Genomic DNA, 27,323 nt, shown 5'->3' with positions numbered 1-27,323 from the left:
CCGCGGCCGCCGCCTTCCCCAGAGACGGCAGCCGCTGGGCAGGGAGACCGGCCGGTCGCCGCGGGCGCCTCCCGTCCGTGCGCCAGCGAAGACCGCCAGCCGGGCCGGCGGCGGTTTCGGGTGCCGGGGTCCCCGGGCGGCACCTCCGCTTGTTGACGAGCGGGCGGAGGGGCGGCCCGGGACAGCGCTCCGCCGCCGTTACGGCGGGGCAGCAGCCGTCAGGGGCGGCAGCGCGGCCCCCTCCCGCCCCCGCGGAGCGGGTCAGTGACGGCTCCGCGGCCGCGGGGCACCGGGCCGGGGGCCTGGCTGCGGGGACGGGACGGGGCGGGTGGGCAGCGGGCGACTCTCTCGCTCCGTGGCGCGGAGGCCGCCCCCCGTCCCGGCTCCCCGCGCCCCTCGGGGGGGCGGGCGGAGGAAGAGGAGGAGGCCCCCGCCGCCGCGGCCGGGGACGCGAGGCCCCTTTGGCGACTCCCCCGTCGCCGCCCTGCTGTGGCTGCGCCCTTCGCGGGGCCCTCTCCCTCCCCGCCCCCGGTGTCCCCCGCAGGCAGAGCTGTCCCCCGGGCCGCCGCCGGCCCGGCTGGCCCCGCTGTCTGGCGGCGCCGCCGCCGCCTCGCTCCGCTCCGCGCTCGGAGCCCCGGGCGGGGGAGGGGAGAGGAGGGGCGGGGGGAGGCGGCGGCGGCCGCCGTGGGGCCCAGGCTGCGCCTCGCCTCCGCTGCGTCGCTCCCCAGCCCCAGGAGCTGGGGCGGCGGGGGGGCGGGGGGGGAACGGGAGGAGGAGGGGCGGGGCCATCCTTGGCGGCACCCAATGAGGAGGCGCGGGCAGGCAGCGGGGCGGGGCGAGGGCGATCACCGCCCAATGGGGGAAGGGCAGAGGGCGCACTCGGAGCGGGGCGAGTCGCAGGCAGGAGGCGAGTCGGGACTCGGGCAGCGAGCGGGGCAGAGCCAGCCGCCGCCGCCGCCGCCGCCTCGCCCAGGGGCTCGCTCGCAGCCGCTCGCCCGCGGGGCGCCGCGCCGCCGGCGTGGACGGTGCCGCGGGAGCGGGATCCGGCGGTCGAGGGACGAGGGGACTGACGGACGCCGCTTCCCGGAGGGGGCAGCGGGCGGAGCCGCCGCCGCCCGGAGGAGAAGTTTGGCTGAAGCGGCCGCCGCCGCCAGAGGAAACTTTCCTCGGGGGGCCGGAGGCGGGGGCGGCGGGAAGGAGCCGCGGCACCCTCGGGTCCACCGGCCAGCGAGGGGGCTTCCGAGAGGCTCCCCCCCCGGCCCAGGCCGGGCTGCGGCGGCCGGGATGTACCTGGCAGCGGTCTCGGCGGGGAGGAGACGCCCGGGCGGAGCCGGCGGCTGGCACCTGGCGGCGGCGGGGTGGCTGTTCCTGCTGGCCCTGCTGCTGGGCGAGTCGGGGACGCGGGCTCTCGTCTGCTTGCCCTGCGACGAATCCAAATGCGAAGAGCCGAAGAGCTGCCCCGGTAGCATCGTGCTGGGGATCTGCGGCTGCTGTTTCATGTGCGCTCGGCAACGTAACGAGAGCTGCGGGGGAGTCTATGGGCTGCACGGAGCTTGCGACCGGGGCTTGCGCTGTGTCATCCGACCGCCGCTCAACGGAGACTCCATCACCGAGTACGAAGTGGGGGTCTGCGAAGGTGAGAGGCGGCGGGACAGCATCCACCCATCCATCCATCCATCCCCCGGGGGTGGGGGTACCCGCTGGGCGGTGGGGAGGGAAGGAGGGCTCACCGGCGCCTACGGCGCCGGTGAGCCCTCCTTCCCTCCCCGCCGCCTGCTTGTCCCATCTGCGAGGGTGTCTTGCAAGCTTTCCTCCCCTAAACCCCCCCTTACTTAAAAGTTCCACCCTTAATTCTCCTAGCCTGAACTTCCAGGCTCTTCCACTTCTCGCTTCCCGCAGCGCTTCGCTGTTTCCCCAATAGCTTATGTCAGCCGCCGATGCCCGAGTAAAATTTCCTCGATAAAAGGGGCTTGGGAAGGGTTTGGCAGATGGAAATCGGCGGAGGTCAGTCCTGCACACATGATGCCTGTTCCGGATTCCCTCCTCTGTAAGGAAACACAAAGGCTGGTCATCTCTTGTAAAGTTTTCCTTCCTGTTCCTGTCACTTAATATCTCCCCGCCTGTCCGCCTCGGTGTATGATGATAAGGGATGTCTGTCTCTCTTTTTTTTTTTTTTTTTTTTTCCTCCTTGCTGGAGCATCAAGGGGGAGGGAGAAATCCCCACGGCAGAACTCCTCTCAAAGTCACTTCTGCTGCCTGCCGGCTGCTTGTGAGGTGATGAATTGGTACGAAATGCGACAGGAGTTCGCCCCCCGTTCAAATTTTGTATCTATCGGAGCCCCTCTGATTAATTCTTTATATGTATACTCTACCGAAAGACCAAAGACAAATTTTTAGTCTGTTTTCCCCCTCTCCCTCTAGCTCTCTTTTCCCCCAAGTTGAGGGAAAACATGGCGCTGTAAAGAGATTACAAATAACCAGTAGTTTGGGATATGTATAAATGTATGTGAGACTCGGAGCGGGAGCTTCGACAATTCTGGAAAAGGAGAGGGAGGCGGTCTCCTCTCGGCGGGTAGAGGGCAGTAGAAAGTCCGGAGAGCTGGTGAGGCAGCATCTGTCCAAAAAAACTTGCGTTTAAAATGATGCGCTGTTTCGAGAGAGCTAAACCCCGTCGTTTTTAGTGGGCAGCTGGCCTTTGCCCCGGCGCTCGTTATTAGTTTAAAACGCCGTTTGCCTCCCTCACAAACAGATCGCAAACCGCGGCAGAGCGGGGCAGCGCGTCCCGCCTGCGCCGGAGCCAGTGCCGTCCACCTCTGCGGTGGTTGCTTGGGTAGGACCAGCTCCAGGGTTAAAAGCTGTGTTGTTAAACAATTAAAAATGGCCCTAAACTACTTTGAAGACGTTGTTTGAGACCGTGTTGCTGAATATGTACGTTGCTGTAGTCTCTCTCTCGTTATTTTTAGTATGTATTGGGAAAGTTCTCTTAAATAGAAAAGTACAAGCAAAGAGGGAAAAGCTACTTTAAAAACCTACCTGGTTTTGGATGAGTTTCTCTTTTTGCATGTTTTCGAGTAAAAGCTTGGCTTAAACAGTCACGTCCCCCCCCGCCTTGGTTAAAGGAACTAAAAGCCTGCAGTCATTAAATGCCTTAATGTTCTAACTCCCTTACTGTATCACAGTACGGACGTCTCTGGCAGTTTAGGAGTATTTCATTCCTTTGAAGTGATGCAATCTGTACGTTGCTGTAGTTCAACTCGTAACACGTCCCATCTACTGTTGAAAATAGTATGAAGCATTTGTTGGCAAGATTGCATTTCAATTAGTGTTGTGGTTAGGAACTAGTTCCAGCTGTCCCTATAGAAATAGTCAGGGAGATAAGTTATCTATTTAATTTTCATTCTCGTAAGTGAAAAGCAACTGAGCTGAACTGTCAGCCTAATAAATAGCCCTGGAATACCTATTACTCAGTTGTCAGGAAACTGTCTCATTCTGAGCAACAGAAGGAATGGGCTGTTCTTCATGGTGCGTGTTGTGCGCGAGGGGTGGCAGCAAGGAAAAAAGGGGACTTAATGTACTGCCTCTGGTCACTAAAATGAGGTTGATTAGCTCTGGTTTTTTGATTGTGGTGACCTAAACAGTTGTGCAGTTTACTGGCACGTATGCAACAGGCTAGGCTGGTGATGCCTGATGTGTGAGTAGTACTAAGCCATGCCTTTATCCATTAAGGGAATAAAGGCTACTTTTTTTTTTTTATCCTGTTTACTAGGAGTGCAGCCCCTTTCCTACCCCAGTTTAGGGAGGAGGAAATGGAAGTGACTTACAGACCTGTGTGAATAGAAACTGATGTTTTTGCTCTCCTTCCTCTCTCTAGCCTTTTCCTTCACTGCAGTTTTTTACACTGAAATGACCCCTACTGGCTACAGTTATAAGCATATTTTTTTATCATTTTTGAAGCTTCAGCAGTGTCTTATTTCAGAGTATCAACACATACTAGACTATACAAAACTTTAAGAGCTGGAATTGCAGCAGGTAAAATACTCATCTGTTAACTTAGTTTTGGTATTTAACACACTCAGCATAAGTGAACTCTAACACCTGGTGGAGAAGTTTCTGGCATCTGTCACTGGTAGCCTCTCTTTCTGAAACTCAGTGGAGTAGTCTGTGTTAAACCAGTGTTTATTAATGAAATCTGTTACAGATTCTGGGTTCTTTATCCTTCTAAAACCTGAAGGAAGTCCTCCTGCATCTCACCACCTTAACTGTTCACATCTTTATGCAGTTCTAAGGCTCCGTTTGTGGTGTTATCCTGAACTATGTAAATGCCCTTCCGAATGTAGTTGTATTCTTGGTAAAGAATAATTCTGAGGTCAGCTTCTCCTGGTGTGGGTGAGTACTTTTCCTGAAGGGCAATCTTGAGAGACTTTAAACACCTCCAGCTTCTCTGTTGACTTTACAGGGATGCTGCTGGTGTGGCTCAGTGAGGCGTCGAGAGCCTTACAGCCCCTTCCGAAGACTTTGAGCATTCAGAAGTTTTGCACTCAAAGCAGGGACTGCACGTGTTCCCTGCCTTTGAAGGTAGACCTAGAGCCACCCCCTAATTAGGCTGGAGTTCTCCAGAAACATGGTAGCCTTGGCTTCTGCAGCAGTCCAGCTGGGCAGGGCTCCTGCCTTCTGGAGAATCGGAAAGCCTTGGAAAAGCTCTGCCAAAGAAGTTCTGTTACCCTGTGAAGGCATTTCTTGTGATGACTTTTCTTGCCTCTGTTTCAGGCTTCCCCAGTTTCTGATGCTCTTAGGCGAAGAGGCCTTGATTGCTTTGCTAAGCTCTTCCAAGGCATAACAGTAGCATGTGAAATAATGCTGAAAATGAGCTGCTACTATTTTGAACTGTGTAATAGAAGCATAACTTAATTTTTTGTGATATCAACTTGAAATGTAAAGTTAACGAAACTGCTAGTTTTACTGTGTCCTTAGGTTCCTTTAAGGGTATACTTCCATATGAATTACCTTCTTTCAATGGCTACTTAGAGGCTATTTCTGCTCCAGTAGCTTACCAATAACATGCAGTACTTTGTTGGTTTTGAGTTTTTTGTTGGTTTTTGTGGGGTTTGGTTTTTTTTTGGGGGGGGGGGGGGGGCGCTACAGTTACTGCTTTATTCTTTTTGCCTGCTGTAGCTAATTTAAGGCTTGCCTTGGATACTTGAGGCTTGTCTGCCTAGTACATAGCTTCTGAACCAGGGTTCCCTTGGGACCAGGAGAAAGCTGCTGTAGTGGATTTCAGACAAGTATGAGGAAGTATGTGAGTTAATCCTCTAGGACGATGGTGGATGCTTGCCCTACTATGGCCAGTCCTAGTCTGTTCTACTGAACTGCAGCTTTTTGAGAGCTTGGAGCAATACTGTCTGTCTGACTCCTTGTTGGGACAAGCGGGGAGAGCTTGGGTGTTCCCCCACACGCACACCTTTAAGCCTACTGTGAACTAACTGTCCTCCCCTAGAAACCTGTAATGGAGTATGATATGTAAGGGCACAGTATATTGTATATAACCAAAGCACAGTGAAACTGTAGCAGATGAGAATTGTAGACTCATAGAATTGTTTAGATTGGAAGAGACCTTTAAGATCAAGTCCAACCATTAACCTAGCACTGCCAAGTCCACCCCTAAGCCATGTCCCTAAACACCACATCTACCCGTCTTTTAAATACCTCCAGGGATGGGGACACAACCACTTCCCTGGGCAGCCTGTTCCAATGCTTCAGAATCCTTTCAGTGAAAAAATTTTTCCTAATATGCAATCTAAACCTCCCCTGGTGCAACTTGAGGCCATTTCCCCTTGTCCTATCGCTTGGTACTTGGGAGAAGAGACCGACCCCCACCTGGCTACAACCTCCTTTCAGGTAGTTGTAGAGAGCAATAAGGTCTCCCCTCAGCCTCCTCATCTCCAGGCTAAACAACCCCAGCTCCCTCAGCCGCTCCTTGTAGGACTTGTGCTCCAGACCCTTCACCAGCTTCATTGCCCTTCTTTGGACATGCTCCAGCACCTCGATGTCCTTCTTGTAGTGAGGGGCCCAAAACTGAACACAGTACTTGAGGTGCGGCCTCACCAGTGCCGAGCACAGGGGGACGATCACTTCCCAAGTCCTGCTGGCCATGCTGTTTCTGATACAAGCCAGGATGCTATTGGCCTTCTTGGCCACCTGAGCACATTTTTGGCTCACACTTAGCTGGCTGTTGGCCAACTCCCCCAGGTCCTTTTCCACCAGGCAGCTCTCCAGCCATTCCTCCCCAAGCCTGTAGCATTGCATGGGGTTGTTGTGACCCAAGTGCAGGACCTGGCACTTGGCCTTGTTGAACATCATACAAGTGGCCTCGGCCCATCGATCCAGCCTGTCCCAGAAACGAAATTTTGAAAGCTTAGCTTTTTTTCAAAACTGGGAGGAGGGAAGCTGTTTTTTTTTGTTCAGGCATTGGTTTACATATATGCTAATAGAGTTCTTTTCTGCTTTTCTAAAGTAAGAACAACTTGCTTACAGACTTGCTCGTATTTTTACCACAAGTAGTGCTGCTGCATGTAACTTCTGTAGCTAGTACCCTTGGGAGAACCTTGTTTTCAGTTGTTCTTGGTCCCATGCTCTGTATCTAATGGGTCAATGGACCCAAAGACTAGAACATGATGCCTTTTCTCCAGACTTCTCTACAGCATGCTTGGCTTCTTGCCTGTGATGCAGTCCATGCCCCTGAGGATCAGATAGTATTTTGCTTTGAGTACGAATTACTGAAGTTCAAGTGATTTAGAAGTTGCATGGGGGTAACCTGGTTGTTTATATCTGTTTGACTGCAACAGTGCTACCCAGTTTCTTAACTTTTTTTGTTTGTTTTTTCTTACTCTGTTATGTAGTGAATGCCTGGGGAAGTGTCCAAATAGTTCTGATGTCCGCACGTGTACAGAGAACTTCCTCAGCTAACATCAAGCATTAGAGCTGATCTAGTTGGGGACTTAATCAGTATTATGTGGTGCACCAAATGATTGTTGGCGTGAAGACAGTCAAAATACTTGGTTCAAAGACTGTCAGCAATCCAGACTATCAGGGGAAAAAAAAAAATGGAACAATTATTCCTGGTGTCAAAAAAAAAAAAATCACGAGAATTACTGAACTTGTGAAACTGGAATGAGAAGCAATAGTCTGATGGTGAGTGTTCAGCTTCTGATATGCTGGTCTTGACCATATTGAACAGTCCCTTCCCACCCCCCAGGAAACACTGGCTAGGCACACGCTGACTCCTTATGCATAGGCTGGGTAATTTGTAAGCTATTTCTACTCTGACTTGTGTCAATGCCGAAATCTCAACATCAGTAAGAACATGTAACTTTGAGTGTGACATGGAATTTGAATTAGGTCGGGTGCTTATTTGACTTGGAAATGGTTTCCTCTCTGTTTCTGGGCATCATGTTTCGATTTTAGAAATCACTTGGTTCCAGTATTTCAAGAAAAATGAAATGGAAAAGTCCAACAGATATGAGGAGGGATATTGATGCTGGAATTCACAGGGTTTTGCTGTTGTGCATCAGCACAGTTAGTTTAAAACTGGCTGTCTCACTGTGGATAGGCTGGATGACTAAATCTCTTAACTTCTGTTAAGAGGAGTACTCTCATTTATTTCTGTTTTTTTTAAACCATTTGATCTCACATGACTGTATGTCAAGCATCCTCTGCTGATGTGAATTTTTCCTTGTGGAAAATGGTTATTTCATCAAGTTCCCCAAAATCATGCTGCTTATAAAGAATCTTTTTTTTTTTTTTTTTTAAACTACCTTCAAACTTGCCAGTAATTTCTGCACCCCTAGGCATGTTTGCAGTTTTAAGTATCCTTTAGCTGATTCAATAATACTTGCATAATTTAACTCTTTGCATAGTGGTTAGTCAACCAAAATGTCATTTGACTGACCAGCATATTATGCAATAATTAATCTGTTAATATGGTTCAAAAATGCTTTCCTCTTCCCCTCCTTCCTTTATGCCCCCCTACAAGGGTTCTTCATCTCAATAGGTAAAGTTTATAGCATCTTGCAGACAGGACGAAATGTTTCTCTGTTTTAATGGATTAAATACTTTGTAGAAGTGAACTATTAAATGTCTCTTGTGACTTGTAAACTGCTTTCATTTGAGAATGCATTTAATCCACAGGGAATGTAAACTTGGAAATGGTGAATTCAGGGTTTTGCCTGAAACTTCAGGTGACACCAGTTGTGTAGTCTGATAATATTACATTTTAACTCTGCCTTTTGGTATGTATGCATGCAATTTGGGAAATGACTGATACTGACATGGAAAGCTTATGTATATGGAGAAACATACCAATATAAACTAAGATGGGAAGATAACTTTGTATAAAGGCTATCTAGATTAAATTCCACATAAGCATACGGATTAAAAGATGGTCCCTGAGGGAGCTCTAGACTAAACAGACTAGTTTGGCCATGCTTGGAGGAAGTAAGCCCTTAGTAATGTATTGAGATGAATGGAAGCAGTTCACACCTTTACCAGAGGCAATATTCAGTCCCCAGCAGCTTTCACTGGGTATATTGGGTACTTAACTTCAGAATCTGCAAATCATGTTAACACCTTGTGGGTCATGAGTGTGCAAGTCTTTCAGTAAGAAAATACAGGAGAGCATAGGGTTGTGGACAGGAGGAAAAGCACTGGCTTGCAGGCAGGCACCCATTCCCATGTTCTTACTCGCTTCCAAAGTTTTATATCGGCAGCTACCTTGATACTGATAGGCTTCAAGTGTTTTTGTTCTGTTTTTTTTTTTTTAATTAGTGAAAAATCTAGGAAGTGTACCGTTTCTGAATCTGAGAGAGCCCATTCTGTTGGGTCACTTATCCTTGAAACAAATTAAACTTCAGGGTTTTGCTATAGTCTGTGTTGTGCTCTGTTCAGGAGTTTTTCAGAAAGGCTGGATGTATGCATGTGGAGGTGTTGCTTCCCCTCACTGATAGGCTGTTGATAAAAAGCTGGGGTCATACTGGTAATGGTATTACATGTGCTAATGTAAAATATGCTGCTTTCATAATAGAAAGACTCAAGTTGATGTGTATCTCTAAGTTAGGTTTTAGAAAAAGAAAAAAGCCTTGATGCTAATTCTAAATCCAGGGTATGCAGAGTTTTTCCTGTAGTCTTCTGTGACTAAGAAATTGGGTGTAATTCCTCTGAAACATCCTGTAATTCTGGTGCTCAGTGAAGCTGCCTTAATGACTTGGGGGGGAAGAGTGGCAAAAGGTTTAGGATATCAGATTTCTTCTAATAGTGTGGACTGTTCTTGGTCTAGGTTGCTTTGTTGATAGCCCTGTTCCAGAATTTGTCTTAGGCAAAACTTTTTCTACTCTTGTCAGCTTTGCTTCTGCTGGGCAGCTTCAGTAAGCTGCCAGCCAGCTGCTTGTTTGCAGTGAAGCTGATGCGTGTTGCTTTACGTGCAGGCTTCTGAAGCGTGTGGGTGCAGTGTGCAACCTGGAGGAGGAAAAAAAAAATATTGGGATTTTAGCCTCCGTTGGAAGATGGGTACAAAGGTTTGACCTTTTCCTGAAGCTTTACCAACTTTTTCTTTTTTAAAGAGTTTTCTAGAACTAGAGGAAAAATCTGCTAGGACAGCTGAAATGCTGCTGTCCATGCTCATTCTAATCAGGGGAGTACTGGCAGAGGTTGTGTCTGACCAATTAAACCCTGGGACACTGCGTAATATTTTCAGTCAACTATTTACAAACAAGACGTGGTTCTGGTCATAAGATTAGAATAACTTATTTGCAAGTCTTTTTTCAGGTGCTTAAATGTCTAGAGGTCAGACTTCAAAACTAATTATTTATCATTTCAAACCATCTTTGGGGTAGAAGGCTATTGGAAATATCGTTCAGCCTTGTTGGGGGAAACCCTAATAGTGAAAGTCTTAAACAAAAAAAAAAAAAGCCAAAGAAAACACCCCCCCACCCCCTCCCCCCCCCAAAAAAAAACAACCCACTAAAAAAAAAAAACAGAGGAGTACCTGGAGAAGTGAAATATTGCAGACAGTGTGGGCAAGGGAAAACTTTAAAACTGGAAATAGTTGTCCAAATCACATGCTTCACTTAATGCTACCATTTATCTCCTTGCTTTCCTCGTGGCTTCTGTGGAGTTTCTGATAATTGAGCGGAAAGCTGGTTTGTTTAAATACTTTCTGCATTCCTTAGTATGAAATAACTGCCTTGAAACACATGCAGTGCTGCTGCAGTGGAAATCTGTCTTGCTGTATTGGGGATTTGATCACCTGAGATACACACTCTAGTTTGAATAAGATAGAGCAGGCAGTCAAATTTGAGACAAGCCTTAAATTTATGGTGTTTCTCGGGTATCTAAATGGTATGGTACAGTTTTGCTTTCTAGCTTTGGCTAGAAATTTTATCAGGAGGCTGCAAAGCCCTTTTGTACTGACGTGCATTCCACATGAAGATTTGATCTTGGGAAGTGGACCCTTCCAAAAGGTGGAAAAAACTGCTTTATCATAAAACTCTCAGCTGTGTGTCTTGCCATAAAAGTTTCTGCCGGCTCTGGTCCCCAATTCATGACTTCACTGAAGGAATAAGTTGCAAGAGAGGAGAGGATTGCAGCCAGTACATGAGCTCAAACTCACTTCAAGGCTAGCCTTCCCTTCTGCTGCTTTTCAAGGTCTGGGGCTGGGTTTCAAGCATTCTTTAGTGGTGATTAGTCATTTCTATTGTTCAGCTCCTCCAAAACATGAATTTCCTTTCCATCCTTCTTTTTTCCTGTTCAAAGTGAAGCCAAAGCCTACTGGCAAGAAGTATTTACTTTTTTTTATTTTGGAAAGTCTGTAGAATCCTTTCAGAGTCTCATACCATCTTAATGAGTACCACTGATTTGAAAATGTTGTGGTGTACACCAGTGTGCTGGAGTGGCGGGGCTCAGACCTTGGGTCTGGTTTGATGGAGAAGCTTCTGAAAGGTGTCCCCGTCCACCACCAGCTCCCCCCCTTCCCAGAGGGCAACACTGGTCTCAGTAAGGGTCACTTCTGTGTCACTGTGAAAACTGTTCTCTGTCCTCCTTCAAATGCAAGACTTATAGACTCCTGCATCCTTTTAAGATGTGACTTTGTTTCACTTTCAGATCAGCAATGTATTTGATGGTCTCTTTACTCTTTCAGCATCCTGAGAACCTGTCTGTCATGCTTTGAAAAAGCAGAAATAGCGGAGTAACATGCTGCAATTAAATGTAAATTATGGGAGTTCACTCAATTCACTCCAGTTATGTTTACCCCCTCACCCCTGTACTGTAATTTAAGATTATTGTGGGTGCAATGCTTGTATATTAGTTTTCAACAGTGATACTTTAGTGACCGTTCCAGTGTGTTGCTTGCTGGTTTGAGGTGATGCATTATCTTTACAAACAGTGAAGGAGAATAGTGTATGTTTTTCCAAACAGTAGCTGACATTCATTAAATGTCCAAAAAGGAAGGGAAGGGTTGGGGCACGAAAGAGAAGATTCTGTGGCGGGCAGAAAGAATTGAGAACATGAAGGAAGGGAAAGCAAAAATTTAAGCAATGGAGAAGGAGTCTCTGAAAAGGTCTTTCCTTGTACTTTTAACTTGCACCTGTTTTGAAATGATCCTTTGCATATGGGGACAATAAATGCAACTATAGTGAGCTGCTGTGTACTATAAAAATAAGGCTCCAAGTTAGTTTCTCATAGTTGCATGCTTTTCTGGAAACATAAGCAGCTCTTCAGGTGAAGAAGACATACCTGCTTCAATCATGAGCATCACACCTCGCAGACTGCTGTGGTGCTGTGTTGTGAGTGCTGGTATGTAGGATTTGGCACGGAAGAAGTGATGGAATGCTGCTTGCCAGAGACATATTTCTCAGGCTGTTTCCCAGACTGGACCTGTTGTTTAAGGACCTCTTGTTCAACTTGTTAATACCTTAATCCTCTTCCCTACTTTAGATGCATGCTATGACAGGACTTGGGAGTTCAGCAACCCAGAGCAGCACTTGAATTGTCAGCAAGCTGAAACATTTGGTTTGCAGAAAGCAAGTGATTATATGAATGATGGAAGGAAACAAAAAAAGTTTTGAATTAACATGATGCCTCCCCTCCTGTGGCTTCCTTATGGTATGAAAGCACACTTAGAAGAATTAAAAAAAGTGTTAGTCCTTAGACTTAACTTTGGTCTGAGTAAATGCAGAGCTACTTTATTGTCTGAAAAGGGAACTTGCCTGAATGAGTTGGAAAGAGTGGGGAACTGCATGTAGGTAGAAGTGATTTGAAAGAGTGACTTTCAAGCTATAGTTATTGGCCTTCTGGGAGCGTTTGAACTGCTTCTAGGTGTGTGTGTGCAAAAGGTAGTTGAGTGGCTATGTAACAACAGTCCAATGTCAACTCAGGACTGCTAAAAAGAGTGGCCCTTCCCTTTTTTTTGCCCCTACCTGATCATGCCAGCACAATGGGATGGTGGAAATTGCAGCTAAACTAAGATCAATTCGGATGAAAACTGACAGTTTGCTTGGGCTGCTCTTCAGCTGGATTCTTCCTAAAAACTTAAGAATGTTAAACACCTACTTGATTTTTGTATTTTTAAGTGTCCTAGAAGTCACCTAGTGGATAGGATGCGCATACTGAGCTGTGAGAGGCTCTTAGATTCTTACATTTGGGGTTTGTCAACCCTGCTTGCAGAGAAATAGAGCATTCACAAATGACTATATCTCAATTTCTTCCTTCATATCATCCAGAGGTATGCATGAAAGTGCGCTCTCCTGAAAAGGAAGCCACAGAGGAGGTGAAACAGAGCATGCAGGAAAATGTTTGTGCTACAGTCTGGAATTGTTCATGAACTGTCCCAGGTCTCCAAATCACTGGTGTGTAAAAGTTTGGTTTTTGGAATAACCTGCAGGACGTGGTGATTTGGGGAGTAATAAAGGCTAGGTTATATGCTTGACAGAGCCTAGACTTTGTTCAAGACATGTTTCCATTATCAGTTGAAATATTGCTGACCTTTAAAGGAACAAGCATGCTGTACTGGACCATCATTTATCTGCATCAAGCAAGGCACTAGATGCCTTTGATTCAATGCTTTAGTTACTTGATGCAAAGTGAGACACTGGATTGATCCCTTTAGCTCATGCAAGTGCTTTCATGTGGTTGTACCTTTCATTGCAAGGAATTTTGTTCTGCCTGTACTGATTGACTTCTGAGGGTTTACCCTAAGTGGTAAATAAGTATTCATTTAACAGGACCTTTAACTTCTGTTCATAAAAGGACAAAATCAACTAGGAAAAGGAGTCTTAAGTCTGCATGAAAGATGATGCCAGGCTTTGCATTGATTTACTAAACAAAAATAAGCTCTTTTCTTGTTACATGTTTGCTCCTTCATTGATGGAAATCTTGTTTCTAAATGAAGTTGTGTGAAAAGCAGTCTGGTAAAAGATGTCCAGGCTAGAACTGGATTTGCATTCTTCCTGTCTGAATATGACTTTTTTGTATTCACTTACAGTAATGAAAAATACCTTGTTTCAGGATTCAGCATGTTAGATGTATAGTCTGCAAGTATTTCTGAGGTATTTCTCTTCTCTTCCATCCTCTTAATGGCTACTGAGCTAATTTTTGAGGGGTGTGGCACCAAAGACTTCAGGTGCACCTAGTATTGGGCTGTGCGCTTCCTGTGTACCTCCTTTTCTGCTCCCATCTGAAAAGCCGTGAGAGGTGGCAGGTGAGATATCAAACACTAACCTGGTCTGGAAATCAGATATTGTGAGTAGTGCCACGATGTGTTGTGCATCTGCATCAAGGCATTCTGCCATGAGTAAGGGATGGCTCTGCTTTCCATGCCAGGTGGGTCCCACCTTATGTGGGACGAGCAGCTCTTGTGTAATGGGAGCTCTGCTGATCTCTCTGTCAGCCTTGAAAAGATCTAGTGCTGAAATACCACAGGGCAAAAACTCACAAATGCTCTGAAATGGTGTGCTGGAAAAGCAAAAGTGTGCTGTCATCGCCATCTGCGTGCCCCAGCTGTCTGCGCTGCGCTGGTCTCGGGAGGCTGGTGGATAGAGCAGCTCCAGGGAGCCAGGGGCAAGGGTGCACTGCTGCGTGGGTCCCGCGGCTGCCGGGGCAGGCGAAGCTCCTGGCCTGTGCACAGTGGTAGGGGAGGAGAGCCTGTGTGTCAGAAACAAGGAGCAATTCAAACCATTTTCTTAAGACCGTTAAAACAGCCCGATCTGGATGAAGCTGTGGTCCCTGTGGTTACAGAACTTGAAACGCCAAATCTTGGAGCATAGCTGTAGCCCCTTTTGTTCTTGTCATTACGTGGATTACTGCTGTGATTTGTAAAATACAAATTGTCCGGGCTGTATTCCGGCTTCTCAAAAACAGGATGTATTATTGTTCTCCAAATTCTCATGATTCCCCCCCCCCCCCCTCCCTCTGCATGCATGGCCTCCTCACGATGAAAGTGTCCCAAACATTACTGAAGCAGCATCTTCTCTTGAAAGAATTTTAATAGTTTCTCTTCAGGAACTTCTACACTTCCTCTGACTTTTATTGATATAGTTGCTGTATGGGATGACAGGTTAACTTTAACTAAAAAAAAAAAAAAAGACAGATTACTTCCTGGGGTTAATGACTACTCTTCCTTTGCTATTTTAATGGAGCAGAAGAGCCATGAGGTTCCCATGGAGGTTCCCTTTTTCATGTCTAAAATTGACTTAGTTGTTTATTCAGTGCTTTTTTGTCAGCAGGGTGCTTTGCTGACTTAGAAAGCAAGCAGCTGGTTGTACAGGGAGAAACATACCTATGGGAATCTGCTGTGGCACTTGCTGTAGATAATGTACAGTACTTAACTGGTAAACAGCTCTTTCCAGGTGTTGGTTGTTTTTTCCCCCAAAACAGGAAAATCTGCAGGTTAGCAGATGTTCCGCATGTTCTGAGTGGACAGTACTTACATCGCGACCTCAGTGTGTATATATATATATATATATGTGTGTGTGTGTATACTGTTATTTACTGTCAGTTTTTAGACTTCCATTGAATGTCAGCTTACTGAATGATAAACAGTTTGTATTTGGCTGTGGCCTCCCGTACTGGAGGACAGCTTCTGATAACCCCAACAACAACAAAAAACCCACCCTTTGTAGCTGCAAGATGTCTTAACTTTTTTAAAGTGTTTCTTGGCAGGATCCATATTGGAAACTTGCTTGTTGATAGTATATAAAATTGGAGTGAACTACTAGAAGGCACAGTGTGAAGGCTGCTGTGAAATATAAGGATGTAAAGATTGAAAATGGATATTTGTTCCTTTTATCATTACTAGAAGTCAGTGGACTATCTGTGTGACTGTTGTGTCGTACTTGTTTTGGTAGACACACGAGGTTGGAAGATCATCTGGTGCTCTGTAGCGAAGAATACCTAATGCCTAGTTTATTTTCTTCAATCTTGCATAAAAAGCATGTTGTCTTGCTGAACTTCTGAGTCAGTGGGATGTTGCTGTATGTGCACTTGACCTAAGGAAGCTGAGATTTTTGTAGGACTGGTAATCTTGGTGGAACTCAGGATTGATTGGATTTATTTCTTCCTGGAGAAAAAAACCATCTTGTTATATGTAGCCTCCTTCTAATAGGAAAATGGGCAGTTGTACAGTGGGATTATGGGTTACACACATTTGATGGGACTGATTCAAAAGGAGCAGAATATTTGAGCAGAGAGACTCGTTCCAGCCGAACTATCCCCTTGCCCCTTGACAGCAAGGGGCATGATGTGCTTGAGCAATTCTCCTAGAGTATGGATGGTAATCCAGGAGTGCTGGAAAACTCACTTTTGGTCATTACAGAATCAAAGGCCTGTCATCTTGCAGTATTTTTGTAATAAGAAGTTATCTCTGTGAATTCTGTGACGTATTTTTTTAATCAGGTTTAAAAATGCTCTCTTTCTGACTCAATTTTGACTTCTACAACAGCTGCAGATTCTGTCCAACATTCTCGCTTCCATGATAAATATAACTTCAAGTATCTGTAAAAGTTATTTCAGTTAGAATGGCACTCATTTGTACTACAGCTATGCATTTTCCCAAGACATCATAGTTTTTCATACAGATGGAAGTAAACAATGCCAGTAGCTGTAGCAAAATGGGCAATAGAGCAGCTGCAAAACATGGTATTTGGCAAATCCCACAGTTTAGATTAATCCATTATTTTTTTAATCTGTTATCTTCTGTTTAGCGCTATGTTGAAGTAAATCACACCCAACTCCAGAGCAGCTGAATTTATATACTGCAGCCGAAATCCAATAGTGAGTGAGTTTGTTTGTTTATTTTAGATGAAAACTGGGATGATGATCAGCTTCTTGGATTTGAACCGTGCAATGAAAACCTTATAACAGGTTGTAACATAATCAACGGGAAATGTGAATGCGACACCATTCGGACCTGTAATAATCCATTTGAATTTCCAAGCCGGGATACTTGCCTGTCAGCCTTAAAAAGGATTGAAGGTAAGCACTTGTCTTCAGTAATTCAGAGTTAGTGATTTTTTTCTGTGCATTTGATAAAAAGCTAGGGTCTAATTTAATATGTTTTAGGATGACTTGGGTAGTTTCAGATACCTGTGGTCTTCTACTTTTCAGAAGACAGTTGTATGTTTTAAAGGAAGGTAGGACTTCAGTAAGCTTGGCCTTCCAAATGCATAGGTTTAAGAATGGAAGAAACCAACACTTTGTGCTTTGTGTGTTATGATGTTTGCAAATTTTAAGACTGAAACTGTTCTGTTTATAGTTTGTGGTAGCTACCTTTGTGTATCTTTAGCTGTAAAGCAGTGTGGAAAACTCTCTCTTTAGAAGTATTGATGTGATTGAACCATGAATAAACACAGTGGATTTTAATAGCAAAGGCATAGAAAGAGGAGTAGTTGTTGATGATACTTGTATGTTTTCTTATATGAATGCATGAATTGCCATTTTCTTGAGGTTTACATAATATAGCATTACTTTAATGCTTGTATTTTTCAGTTTCCGTGTTCCTTTGATTAGGCTTGCATTAGGCCACATGTGTTTGCTTCTGCACACATACATGATGATTTTTTTGGGGTGTTTTGTTGTTTATGGCTGAACTGCAAATGCGTTGGCTCATATATTTCGAGTTGGAATTAAGTTCCCGTGGTGTATTTCTAGGATTGTTTTGAACAACTCTCAAAGGCTTGATCTTGGGCCCTTTCTAGGATGCTGTAATTACTGTTTATTTTTCCAAAGTGTCCAGGAACACGCAGAGGTTGATCAGTGGTGTGAACCTGCTTAATTATCCTGCTTTAAACCAATGTTTAAAGTCATATTGCAAAAGTAAATGTATTTATAAGGCTACTAACCATATTTAAAGTTACTATCTTTGAGTTAAGGAAGTGTGATCTGACGTCATCTGTCATATTCCTTTTGTGATAAGAAAATTGTTTTCGAGGTACAGACTTTAAACAAGGAGATCTTGTGAGAAAAACGTAGCTGGTGGAAACATGTTCATTATCATCGATCATGATGTTGGTCATTAAAGGCATACAGGTGCTTTGTGTGTGTTTTTTGTGTTTTTTTTTTTTTTCTTTCTAGAAAGAGGAGAAGCACAATCTTTGGTCTTTTGTTTGTTGCTGTAGTGGTGGGCAGTAGCATATAGTTAAGTAACCTCACTGCTTTTTTTTTTTTAACTTGTGAATGTGTGACCAAGTCTGTAGTAGTTCAGCAGGACTTCTATTGGTGTGGCAATGTATCATGTGTCTAACTGGCTAAGAAAATCTGCTGTGGGATGCGTTTTTGGTTTTTGCAGACTTGGAAGAAATGGACTTAGTTTGTGGAATGCCAAAGCTAAAGCAGGTTGATTCTTTGAGTAGCTTGCCTTCAGCAACCTCTTGTTTCAGCTAAATTCCCATTTTGAAAAGAATAACGTTTTAAGCTTAGCCATGAGGTAGCAATATTCTACATGTAAACTGTCTGGTATAACAGCAACAGTGCAGTTGTTTTTCAGAGGTGTAATTTCCTTTTTTGTTATTTGTTTTCTTGGTTTTATTTCTTTTATTGGGGGACTGGGGAGGGTGTTATTCCAAAGCCTCAGACTATAGGGCACCAGTAGAAGAGTTTAGGACCTGTTGATTTTTAATTCTTCACAGATAGGAAGCATAGTTGATGCAAGTGATGAAACAACAATGGTACCCTTAAATACCAGAAATCTGGCAGTTATAACTTGAGTGTTATACCAGTTCAGCTTTTACTCATAAGAATATGAATTTGCATTTGCATCCTCAGACTATCAAACCCTACCACTGAGGAGTGTTTGAAGTTAAATCTGTATTTACTAATAGAAGGGCAGAACTCATAGCATAACTTTGATTTGTCTGCATTTGACAGCTGTAGTCAGTCAAATCTGCCTACGGTGTTTTGCACTGTAAATGTTTATTCTCTCTTTCTCTGACTAGGTTTGGGAATTGAATGCTAACTGCTTATGGAGGTTGTTTCTTTAAATGTATTGCTTCTTGTTTTGGTAATTAAAATGTATGCTTCAACCTGTACCTAAGCTAATGGAAAAGAATAACAACTTTTTTCCCCTTGCGCTTGCCACATCCCTGTTTGGTAAGCAAGCCAAGGCTCTTAGGTAGAATGGGATAGTCACTTTGGTGTGTCTGAGCCAGTATTTAGTGTTTGAGTATTTCAGGCTTTCAGAGTTTATAGTCTAAAAGTTGAATTCCTCCATTTGGTAAGTCCACCTGAAACATGGCTTAGGTAGTATGCAAACCAAGGGCTCTTTGAGCATGTTAAAATAGAGAAATCTTTCCGTTTCTTCAAAGCAAGCAAGTCTTAAACTGCAGTGTCATGTAAAAAGGAGTGATTCATAAGATCTGCTAAATATGTCTAATTAGGATTTTCCTGAAATCCAAAGCACTGATGTATACTTCACCCTTTTGGCTTGTTTGTTAAAGATAATAGCAGGAAGATTTAAACTAGTAATTTAAATCATGAAATACTGTAATAGAATCTGCTGCCATGGAAAGCGGGTCCAAGAGAGGGTAGTCTAACTTGCCTCTCCTCACCACACTTGATATGGATAATTAAATACACAGTGTGATTAAAAAGGTGTAAGTTGAGCACCTGAATGATGGATACACCATAATTAGAGTTTCTGAAGAAAACTTAAAGAAGTGGCATCTGAGCAGCTACTTCCATGTGTTTTCTACTTTCAGGATACTGACTAAGCAATTGCAAATGTTTTGTGTGGTTCAGTGACATGTGTCACCCTGCAAGATTTTTGGTATTCATTATAAGCTTGTGTATCATTCACATGTTGATGAACTTCCATAACACAGCTGAGGCAAGGGGAGATACTTAACACCATCCTGCTGAGGGGAAAATGAGTCAGGTAGCTTTCCCTCTAATTAGGGAGGTAATTTGGAAAGGGGAACATCCTATCAAGTGAACTCAAGTTTGGGTGGTTTTTTTTTGGTAGTACTGTTCTTAAAAGCACAGCTGAAATAGATTTATAACTTTACAGAATATTTGACAAATTGGAACCTAGAAAATCAGTAGTATACAATGGTGTCTGGAGAAATTCTGGCTCAAGCTATTTCATTAAAGTTGCATAGCTATGACAATTATCTCAGGCTATATAAATTCATTTAACTGAAGACCTGTCTTTAAGTTTCCTGAGCAGTCGAGGCAAGGGTATTATAGGGGCCAGTGGTGTGATATCAGTGTGGTTTGCTGGTTCTGATGAAAATGAGTTCCATGGCTTTTCTTTTTTCTTTCTGTCATCTTTTTTCTTTTGTTTTGTTGGTTTTTTTGTTGTTGTTTCCTTGAAAAAGGAAGGAAGGGTGCAGTATGGCTGGGACAGCGATACTAAGTATGCATAGGTCCATGCACAGGAGATGCTGGTGCTAATGGATAGCATTACCTGTAGTTACCAGCTCTATCAACCTGTACAGCTCACTGAAATCTACCTTTACCTGCGGATGTGGAATCTGCATAATGGATGCGTATGGAGCATAAATACAATGTGGTAAATAACAGGTGGTGAGCCAAAATCTGGAGTCCCATTTCCAGATATGAATGCCTGTGTGCTAAGGGGTCAGGGCTTTTGCATGTACTTTGGTTTCTTGTGTCTCTTTGTGCTCGTACCTTCCCTTTCAAGTGCCTCTCTAGTCATCATCTTCTTTTTTATCTAGTTTGTCTTATACTTAAGCTTTTCAGGCTGTGTGTGGTCTTCCCTTCTGGGCTTGATGTCAGTTCTAGCTTGCTTACTCGGCTAACCCAAAGTTTTCTCTTGTTAGCTTCATATAGGATCTTTCTTTCCCTATTGACTTGTGTCTGCCTGCCTTCCTGGGCTCCTCATATTTCTTTCTACCTTTACCTTTCCCTGTCTCCTTTTCTTGCTTTCTTTGCCTACCTATTTCATAGTTTGCACCCCAGTTCACTTAAAGAAGCCACATGAGGCAAATAAGACAACTTTATCTGTCCTTCCTTCCCAGAATCAGGCCACATGGGCTCTAACGTCACGTTGCTTAGATATCATTGACAGGCCCTGAAAGCCATGTTTTTTTATTTTGTCTCCCAAAGTCGTCCTCTGCCCTGAACTGGGGAAGCCTGTTTAAATCTCTACTCAAATGTATGTAACTTCTGTGGGGGTGCTGACGTCTATTTGCAGGAAAGTACTGAGAGGCTCATGTGGGGTCTCAATAATACAGGTACTGAAGGCAGCTGTCATCCCCACCCCGTGCTCTTGTTTTCCTGGAAAATAGTAGGATTAGATACATTTGAAAGGATTGGTAGCTAACTTCTAACTAATCTTCCTGTAGACATACTGCCAGTGTTCAAAGGCTTGTTACTTGAATAGATTATCATACAGCATAAAGCACATTTGTGCCTTAGAGGTCTCCCAACTCTGTTACCAGGCTTAAAGCGCCTGCTTCTCTGCATGGAGCGTCAGTGACTTCTCATATAGAAGGCTTGTATAGAGGTCGTGAACCATCCTACTGTGAGGAAATGCACACGTTTGGGGCTGGAAAGAAACTGTCTGGAAAAGCTATCATGTACCTAAATAATAATAGATTCCTGTGTTGGGGTAGGGTTTTTTGTTTGTTTAAAATGCTTTTTGCTTTTGGTTATTGTCTTGATGAGTGCCTGCTCTGATATGGTTCAGGAAATCCTGTGTTCTTGAGCTTGGAAAGCTTGTTTCTGTTCAGGAGACTGCTAATGATGGCAGCTTGGTGGAACCTGGACTGCTGGAGTGGACTGTAGAAAATATGGCCAGAGGGTGAACAGTGATGAGATGCCATCTGTCTGCTGACCCACGGTAACAGGCAGAAGTCTAATAAGCTGCATCTACATGTTATTGCAGTCGTGATCTGCTAAGGACTAGGTGCAGATGGTGCAGAAGAGTCAGTTTTTCAGACTTTGTGTGACACACTGAGGACTGGGGGTGAGGGTAGTGAAAGAGTAAGTAATTTTTTTCATCAAGATACATCTGTAGGGCATTGGTAGGTAGTAGCATTGAAAACTTGTTGTGTGGTGCCAATGTGATGATTTCAAAATCTTGCCTAGCATGTATGAAGAGTCACTAGGAAGTCAGTATCTGGAGTGACCCAGCCTCAGTAGTTTCAAAGACTGTATTCCAGTTCTGGGATCTTTCTCTCCTTCTATACTAGGCTCTGGCAGCAGCTCAGATAGCCCAGCAGAACTTGGAAGCACAGGAACCTAAGGATGTTCTTGAGCCTGTTCCTCCTCCTCCTCTACCAGAGCAGGTCAGGATCTGTGCTCTTGTGAGCTGCCTGTGGGAAGATGGCGTGCCTCGCAGCCCTCCCCCTTCGGAGGCAGCAGCAGGTCTTCGGAATGGTAACTCGCTCCTTAAAAAAATGTTCCCTGCTAGAACAGCTATCTCCTCTTTCCTCTGGAAAGTGGGGGGAAAGTCATGGGTCAGAGGCTATGGAGAGCAAAAGTGCCACCAATCATAGCAAAGGTGGTGCTTCTGTGTCTCTCTTGAGTTCTCTCAATGTACACCTCAGCTCTAAGAAGAGAAAACAATCTACTTTCTTTACCAGTTCATACTCTACCAAAAGCGTAAGCGTTTTCCATGTCAAAATTAAGCCCAGTGAATATATGTGAAGGATGAAATTTGTACCTTTTTAATGAAAGATGCAATTAATGCTTTAGGTAAATGAATGCCCTTCACTTGCGTATCTCTCTGCATGTAAAACCTGCTGCTGATACAAAGTTACTGAAACTCTTATTTTAAGAGTTGCTTCGTGGCTACCTGGCTTGCACGTTTTTAAGATATTCACTGCTGTCCTTCCTAGGTGAAAGGAAAAGGCCTTTTAAGTCACTGGTATGTATTAAGCTGGCTTATTGCAACATACTCCTTGCATTCCATTATTTTTACATGTAACTGAATAACTTTATACTGGCAAATGTTGCAATACCTGTTAGACCAGTCCTGGAATAACAAATATGAGAAGGTAATTTTATTCTGAATGCTTGTTTGGTGGTTGTTAAGTCTGAGTTTGTGTTAAACTTGACTTGTGTGGTCTTAATGGCTGCAGCTATGTTGAAAAACTTGAACAGAATAAATTCAGCTTTATGCTGAATGGGTAGGAGGGGAGTGAAATACTTTCAAATGTGCTTAATCTGATACGCTTTCCACTCCTCTCGCATAACAATTAACGTATGTTTTTGCTCAAATAACTGAACTTTGAAGGTTGGCATGTATTTGCAATAAGGAATGCAATTGTGGCAAAGGTCCAGATTTTACCCTTGAACGTGCTTGTGAGAGCCAAGTAAGTGCATTTGAAGGCAAAATTTCACAGGAAACAGAGGAAAATAGCAGTATCGCTTTCGGGCTTTGTTTCTGAATGCATAGATACAGAAGGAAAAACCATTTGATGTGGAAATAGTACAGATTAGGAATACTGATATAAACCTGAATACACAAAGAAATCTTCCAAAAACCAAAAGGGAGGAGAACTCACTCATTAATTGCTAAGAGGGTCTTATGACAGTGGCACATCTGGCAGTGCGGTTGCCTTCACAGCATAACAGAGCAGTGTTAAATTTGCAGGACTCGTTACTTTTCTGACTCTAGCTCCTCAGAGAACTGTTCCCTGATCAAGGAAGTATGATTTTTTTTCCTAATGTATTGGCTCTTTTGGCGTGTCCTATTTTTAAGATGAGTTGTCACACAGAGAACATCTGTGCCATGAAATTTCAAGCTAACAGTAAGAAAATCTCGCAGAAGTTTCAGAAAGATATCAAAAGGGAAAACTGACTTTCATATTTCTGTGTTGATGTGGCTGGATACCTAATTTTAGGCTTAATTAGGTTATGAATAATGCTGTTTGTATTAATGGGGGAAAAACTGCATTGCAGAAACTGTTAGGAGGGAAGATTGAAGAAAACTCAAAACTGAGCAGCTGTTTTAAAAAAAAAAAAAACCACAACAAAAAAACCTGTAAGTGTTTGCATCACAGAAATTACTTACAATTGTGACTAATACGGTGTCTTTACATTTCTATCTTTTCCTTGCCATTTTATGTAAATGTGTGTTGTTTCTACGGTGTAGTAACTGAGCTTATTTTCCTTCTGTGCTATACTTGCTTATGTGAGCTGCTGTGCAGATGCCACCCTTGCCTTCCCTTCTTCTACATCCAGATCCCTTGGGTATGTAATGCTTGTGGAGAGGGTAGTGGATCTTCAATTTGTGACACTTTAGTTTCCTTCAAACTTGTGGTTTCCGAGATTGCTGTGGACAAAAGTGTAACCTTAACTGTAGGCCTTGGGGTAGGACTGTGTGACAAATGCGTCCTACAGAGCTAGCAATCAGGCGTGGATGGTCAAAGCGTGGTTGTTCCTAGAGACAAAGAAGCATTCTTCTTGCCTTTTTCCGTTTCAAATGTTTACCTGCATTCATCTGAAACTGAATACAAGATAACTTATCATACCTGGAGCTTCTATAAGAGAAGGAAAAGAACAAGACAGGGTTCTTACCAGCTGGTAAAATCGTGCTTTTGATAAGTTCAGTGCCTTCCAAATGTTCTTTTCCATGTTGGCAACTAGGCCATGCTGAAATATGTCCACTTTAATTGTAGTGACAAGTTACAGGTTTTAATGAATGCTTGACCTTAACTTCTGTTAAAGTTGAGGAAGAGAGAGAAAATGGAGCAGGTCACTTTTAGCAGAACACTTCCAGATGCAGCGTTGATTTTAAGGAGCAAAAGTTATCTACACGTGACAAAAGAGACCTGAGCAAAGATCTCGAATTGAATGGTGTGTAAGCATTAGGCTAATGTGGCATACTAGCAGGAAGCCATATTACTGTGGCACTTGGTGTGCTGGGTCACAGGTCTTGTTTTGACAGGGCAGGTCTTGTTTGGATATATGCAGCACTGATGCTGACAGAGATAACTGAGTGTTGGATGAATGTATTCAGTGATAGTGGTGTCAGTGACATACTGGTCAATATGACAATTTTAAGACAATGGTTATGTGTCTATAAATAATGAGGAACAATTTATTGGAAAATTAAGTTGTCTTTTTTTTTGATCACCTCCAGTAGACTTCACAGTTGTCTCTTTAAAAGAATGATATACCAACATTTTGTAATTCTGAATGGTTATATACCATGGTGACAAAACTGTTATATCTTTGTCTCCAAATTTAGGCCTCGAATTACTTGGTGAAGTTTTGTTTTTTTTTTTTTTTTTCTAAATAGAACAAACACTGTGCAGCTTCCACAGCATCAGACTAACTTTTCTGTGCAACAGAATGAAGCATTACCAGCAAAATGTTTGTATCTAAGATGGATGGATCCATCTTAGATCTATGAAGCAAGATCCTGTGAACCAGTTGGGTTTTCGAGAAACTTTGGTGATATTGGATAATCCCTTGCAGAGGGGAAGGTGGGAGGGGAAAGGAGAAAAAGAGCAATGTTTCTGGAAAACTTCCATTGGCTCTACTTCAGAACAGGCTGAAGATAGGATGCTTAATAAGCTTGGTTTGCCCTGGCAGCTTTTAAGTAGAGCAAGGATACTCATGTAGCTGTTCCAACTATACCCTTTTCAAGATGCGTGAGAATTTAACTCAGTCAATACTTTCCAACTTAAACATTCCAAAAATGTGTATGAGCCTGTTTTTTTGTCTGTATTCACTATAGAAGATGAAACACTTCTTCCCCCATATGTAAAAGCACTTGCTAATTAATACAGTAATAGAAGATGTCTCTATCAAATAATTTGCAGGTGTAAAATTTTTGCTTTGTAAGAAAGCAAAATGATTAATATTTGCAATGGAATTGTGATATTAGTGTGATAAGGAAAACAAAATTATTCCCCTACCAAAAATGTTTGAGGTTTTTTAGTGGTGTTTTTGTTTTTTGGGGTTTTTTTGAATTATAATAATACTTAGTGTTCTGTGCATTAACTTGTCTAATATGGGACTTGACATGCCTTTTCACTGTTGGTTTTTCTATGCTGGTAAATGCAGGGGAGTTTTAATTGCTGGTCAAACTTCTGGGGTCTAGCTGAGCTCCTGCCCACACCGTCTTCAACCCGAGGTTCCTCTTAGCACTGCTGCCAGCAGCGGTGCTGATCTGCAGGGAAAGGTTTTTTCCACATTCAGTAGAAGTGTATCAAAGACTTCAGTGTAATAACCTCTGGAAAATAATGTTATAAGTCAGATACTGTCCTAGATCTATCATGGGGTTGGACACTGAGCACTCGCACCACGTGCTCCGTTGCTTAGCCTGGTTTAGTGTATGTTGTGAATCTTTTCAAGTGGAAGACTTGGCCTGCTTCTGTTCCTCTTCCTCCATCTCATTGCTGTTATCCACTTCCAGCAACCTTGGGAATGGGATATTCAGTTTGGGACCATTTTCTTTCCTGGAAATGGCAAAGTTTTTCCTTCTTTGTCAAGTGAACACCCTATCAGATCTAGCTGTGAGGCACCTCTCTAGGAAACTGCCCTTTCATTATTACTGGGTGTGATTATTTTTGATAGGGGTACACCTTCGGAGAACACTGCTACTATTACAACAATTAAAAATCACGTCTGAATCTTTTCAGACGTGTGCCTAATTACTTCTCATCTTCCCATGGGGTTGGGTGGAATATTCTTTTTTTTTTTTTTTTTTTTTTTTTTTTTAAGGGGACTCTGCATTACTAACCTTTCTTCTCCAGGTTGTAAGTCCTTATTAATTTAGTAGCATTAGATCTGGCAGATGCTATGTGACAAATCCATAATCTGCCCTTCCCTTTTAAAAAAGGGGTGTGTGTATGTGCAAAACTATTTCAGGTTTTCCTGTAGCCATGACCGCTTCAGTCTAACTACCTGTAACCAGTCACTGACAGTCCGATCTAACCATCTAGGCAGGAAGTTTTATTTGGAGCTTATTATTCCTATTTGCTTGTTACTCTGCCCTTCTAGATTCAATATGAGCATGTGTTGCTTGATTGCACCCTCCTGCCCTGCAGAAACCCCCCTGCATGAAACTTTTTTTGTAAGTTCCTCTTACAAAGACCTCTGAGAAGAATTTCTCACCCTACCCCAGAGTGTTAGCGAGGGTACAGCTCACAGTATAAACAAAAGTCCAAACATCTGTTTAAGGGTATGGAAACTACCTAGTTGTAAGTGGGCTTTTCAGGACTCGGTTCCATCTTTCCCGGTGATGCTGCAGTGAGATGGTACTCTGGCCAGTGTCCTTATGCACTGGACCTGAGCGTAGGCGATACGTGTGTGCTCTCTGTGGATGCTTAAAAATAAAATGCCTGTGTTTCAAATGTTGGGGCATCTATCTGCTTGCTGTTAATATTTTTTTGGGGGCACATGTTTGTGTTTCTAGTTACTGATAAAGGATTCCTCTGCAAATATTTAGGGAGAGGGTGGGTGTTTCATAGGTGAAGCACTGACCTCAAAGTTGAATGGCCTTCTCAAAAAAAAAAAAAAAAAAAAAACAAAAAACAACAAAAAACCCCAAAAACAAAAAAAAGACCCTAAAACCAAACCAAAGGCATTCTTAGCCTTAGTGTAATGAGCAATAGCTCTATGCCCTCCCAAATTCCTGTGCATGTTCTCTTCCCTGTTGTTGTAGATTCCCTCAAGTGTTCTTTATTTAAAGTGTTTCTTTAAATTCATGCTGTTCAAATCCAAAGAAACTTCCTTTCTCGCTCATGAAGTAACTTATATGATGTACATTAAATAGCTCATCTAAAATCAGGTATGTTTATGTCAACTTGTGTTAAAACATGTAAATTCTGCCTTTCTGTCCAGAAGAGGTAAAGCTTTCACTA

General features: G+C 43.5%; 1 protein-coding gene across 2 annotated transcripts in view; it reads left to right on the top strand.

Moving 5' to 3' along the window:
- Nucleotides 1–902: 902 nt before the first annotated feature.
- Nucleotides 903–27,323, top strand: part of CRIM1 (cysteine rich transmembrane BMP regulator 1) — a 199,916-nt gene continuing 173,495 nt past the window's right edge. For both annotated transcript variants that reach the window (XM_087776384.1, XM_087776383.1), the window contains exons 1-2: nucleotides 903–1,636; nucleotides 16,345–16,518. In XM_087776384.1, coding sequence (XP_087632510.1) covers nucleotides 1,285–1,636; nucleotides 16,345–16,518 — 526 coding nt within the window. In that variant the 5' untranslated portion in view covers nucleotides 903–1,284. The remainder of the gene's footprint in view (nucleotides 1,637–16,344; nucleotides 16,519–27,323) is intronic.

Source organism: Nipponia nippon, unplaced genomic scaffold (assembly GCF_047370975.1).
Source record: "Nipponia nippon isolate SJK-2023a ecotype South Korea unplaced genomic scaffold, ASM4737097v1 scaffold_4, whole genome shotgun sequence".
Taxonomy (NCBI): Eukaryota; Metazoa; Chordata; class Aves; order Pelecaniformes; family Threskiornithidae; genus Nipponia; species Nipponia nippon.
The sequence above is the reverse complement of the archived record's forward strand: the minus strand, read 5'-3'. Positions and strand labels throughout refer to the sequence as shown.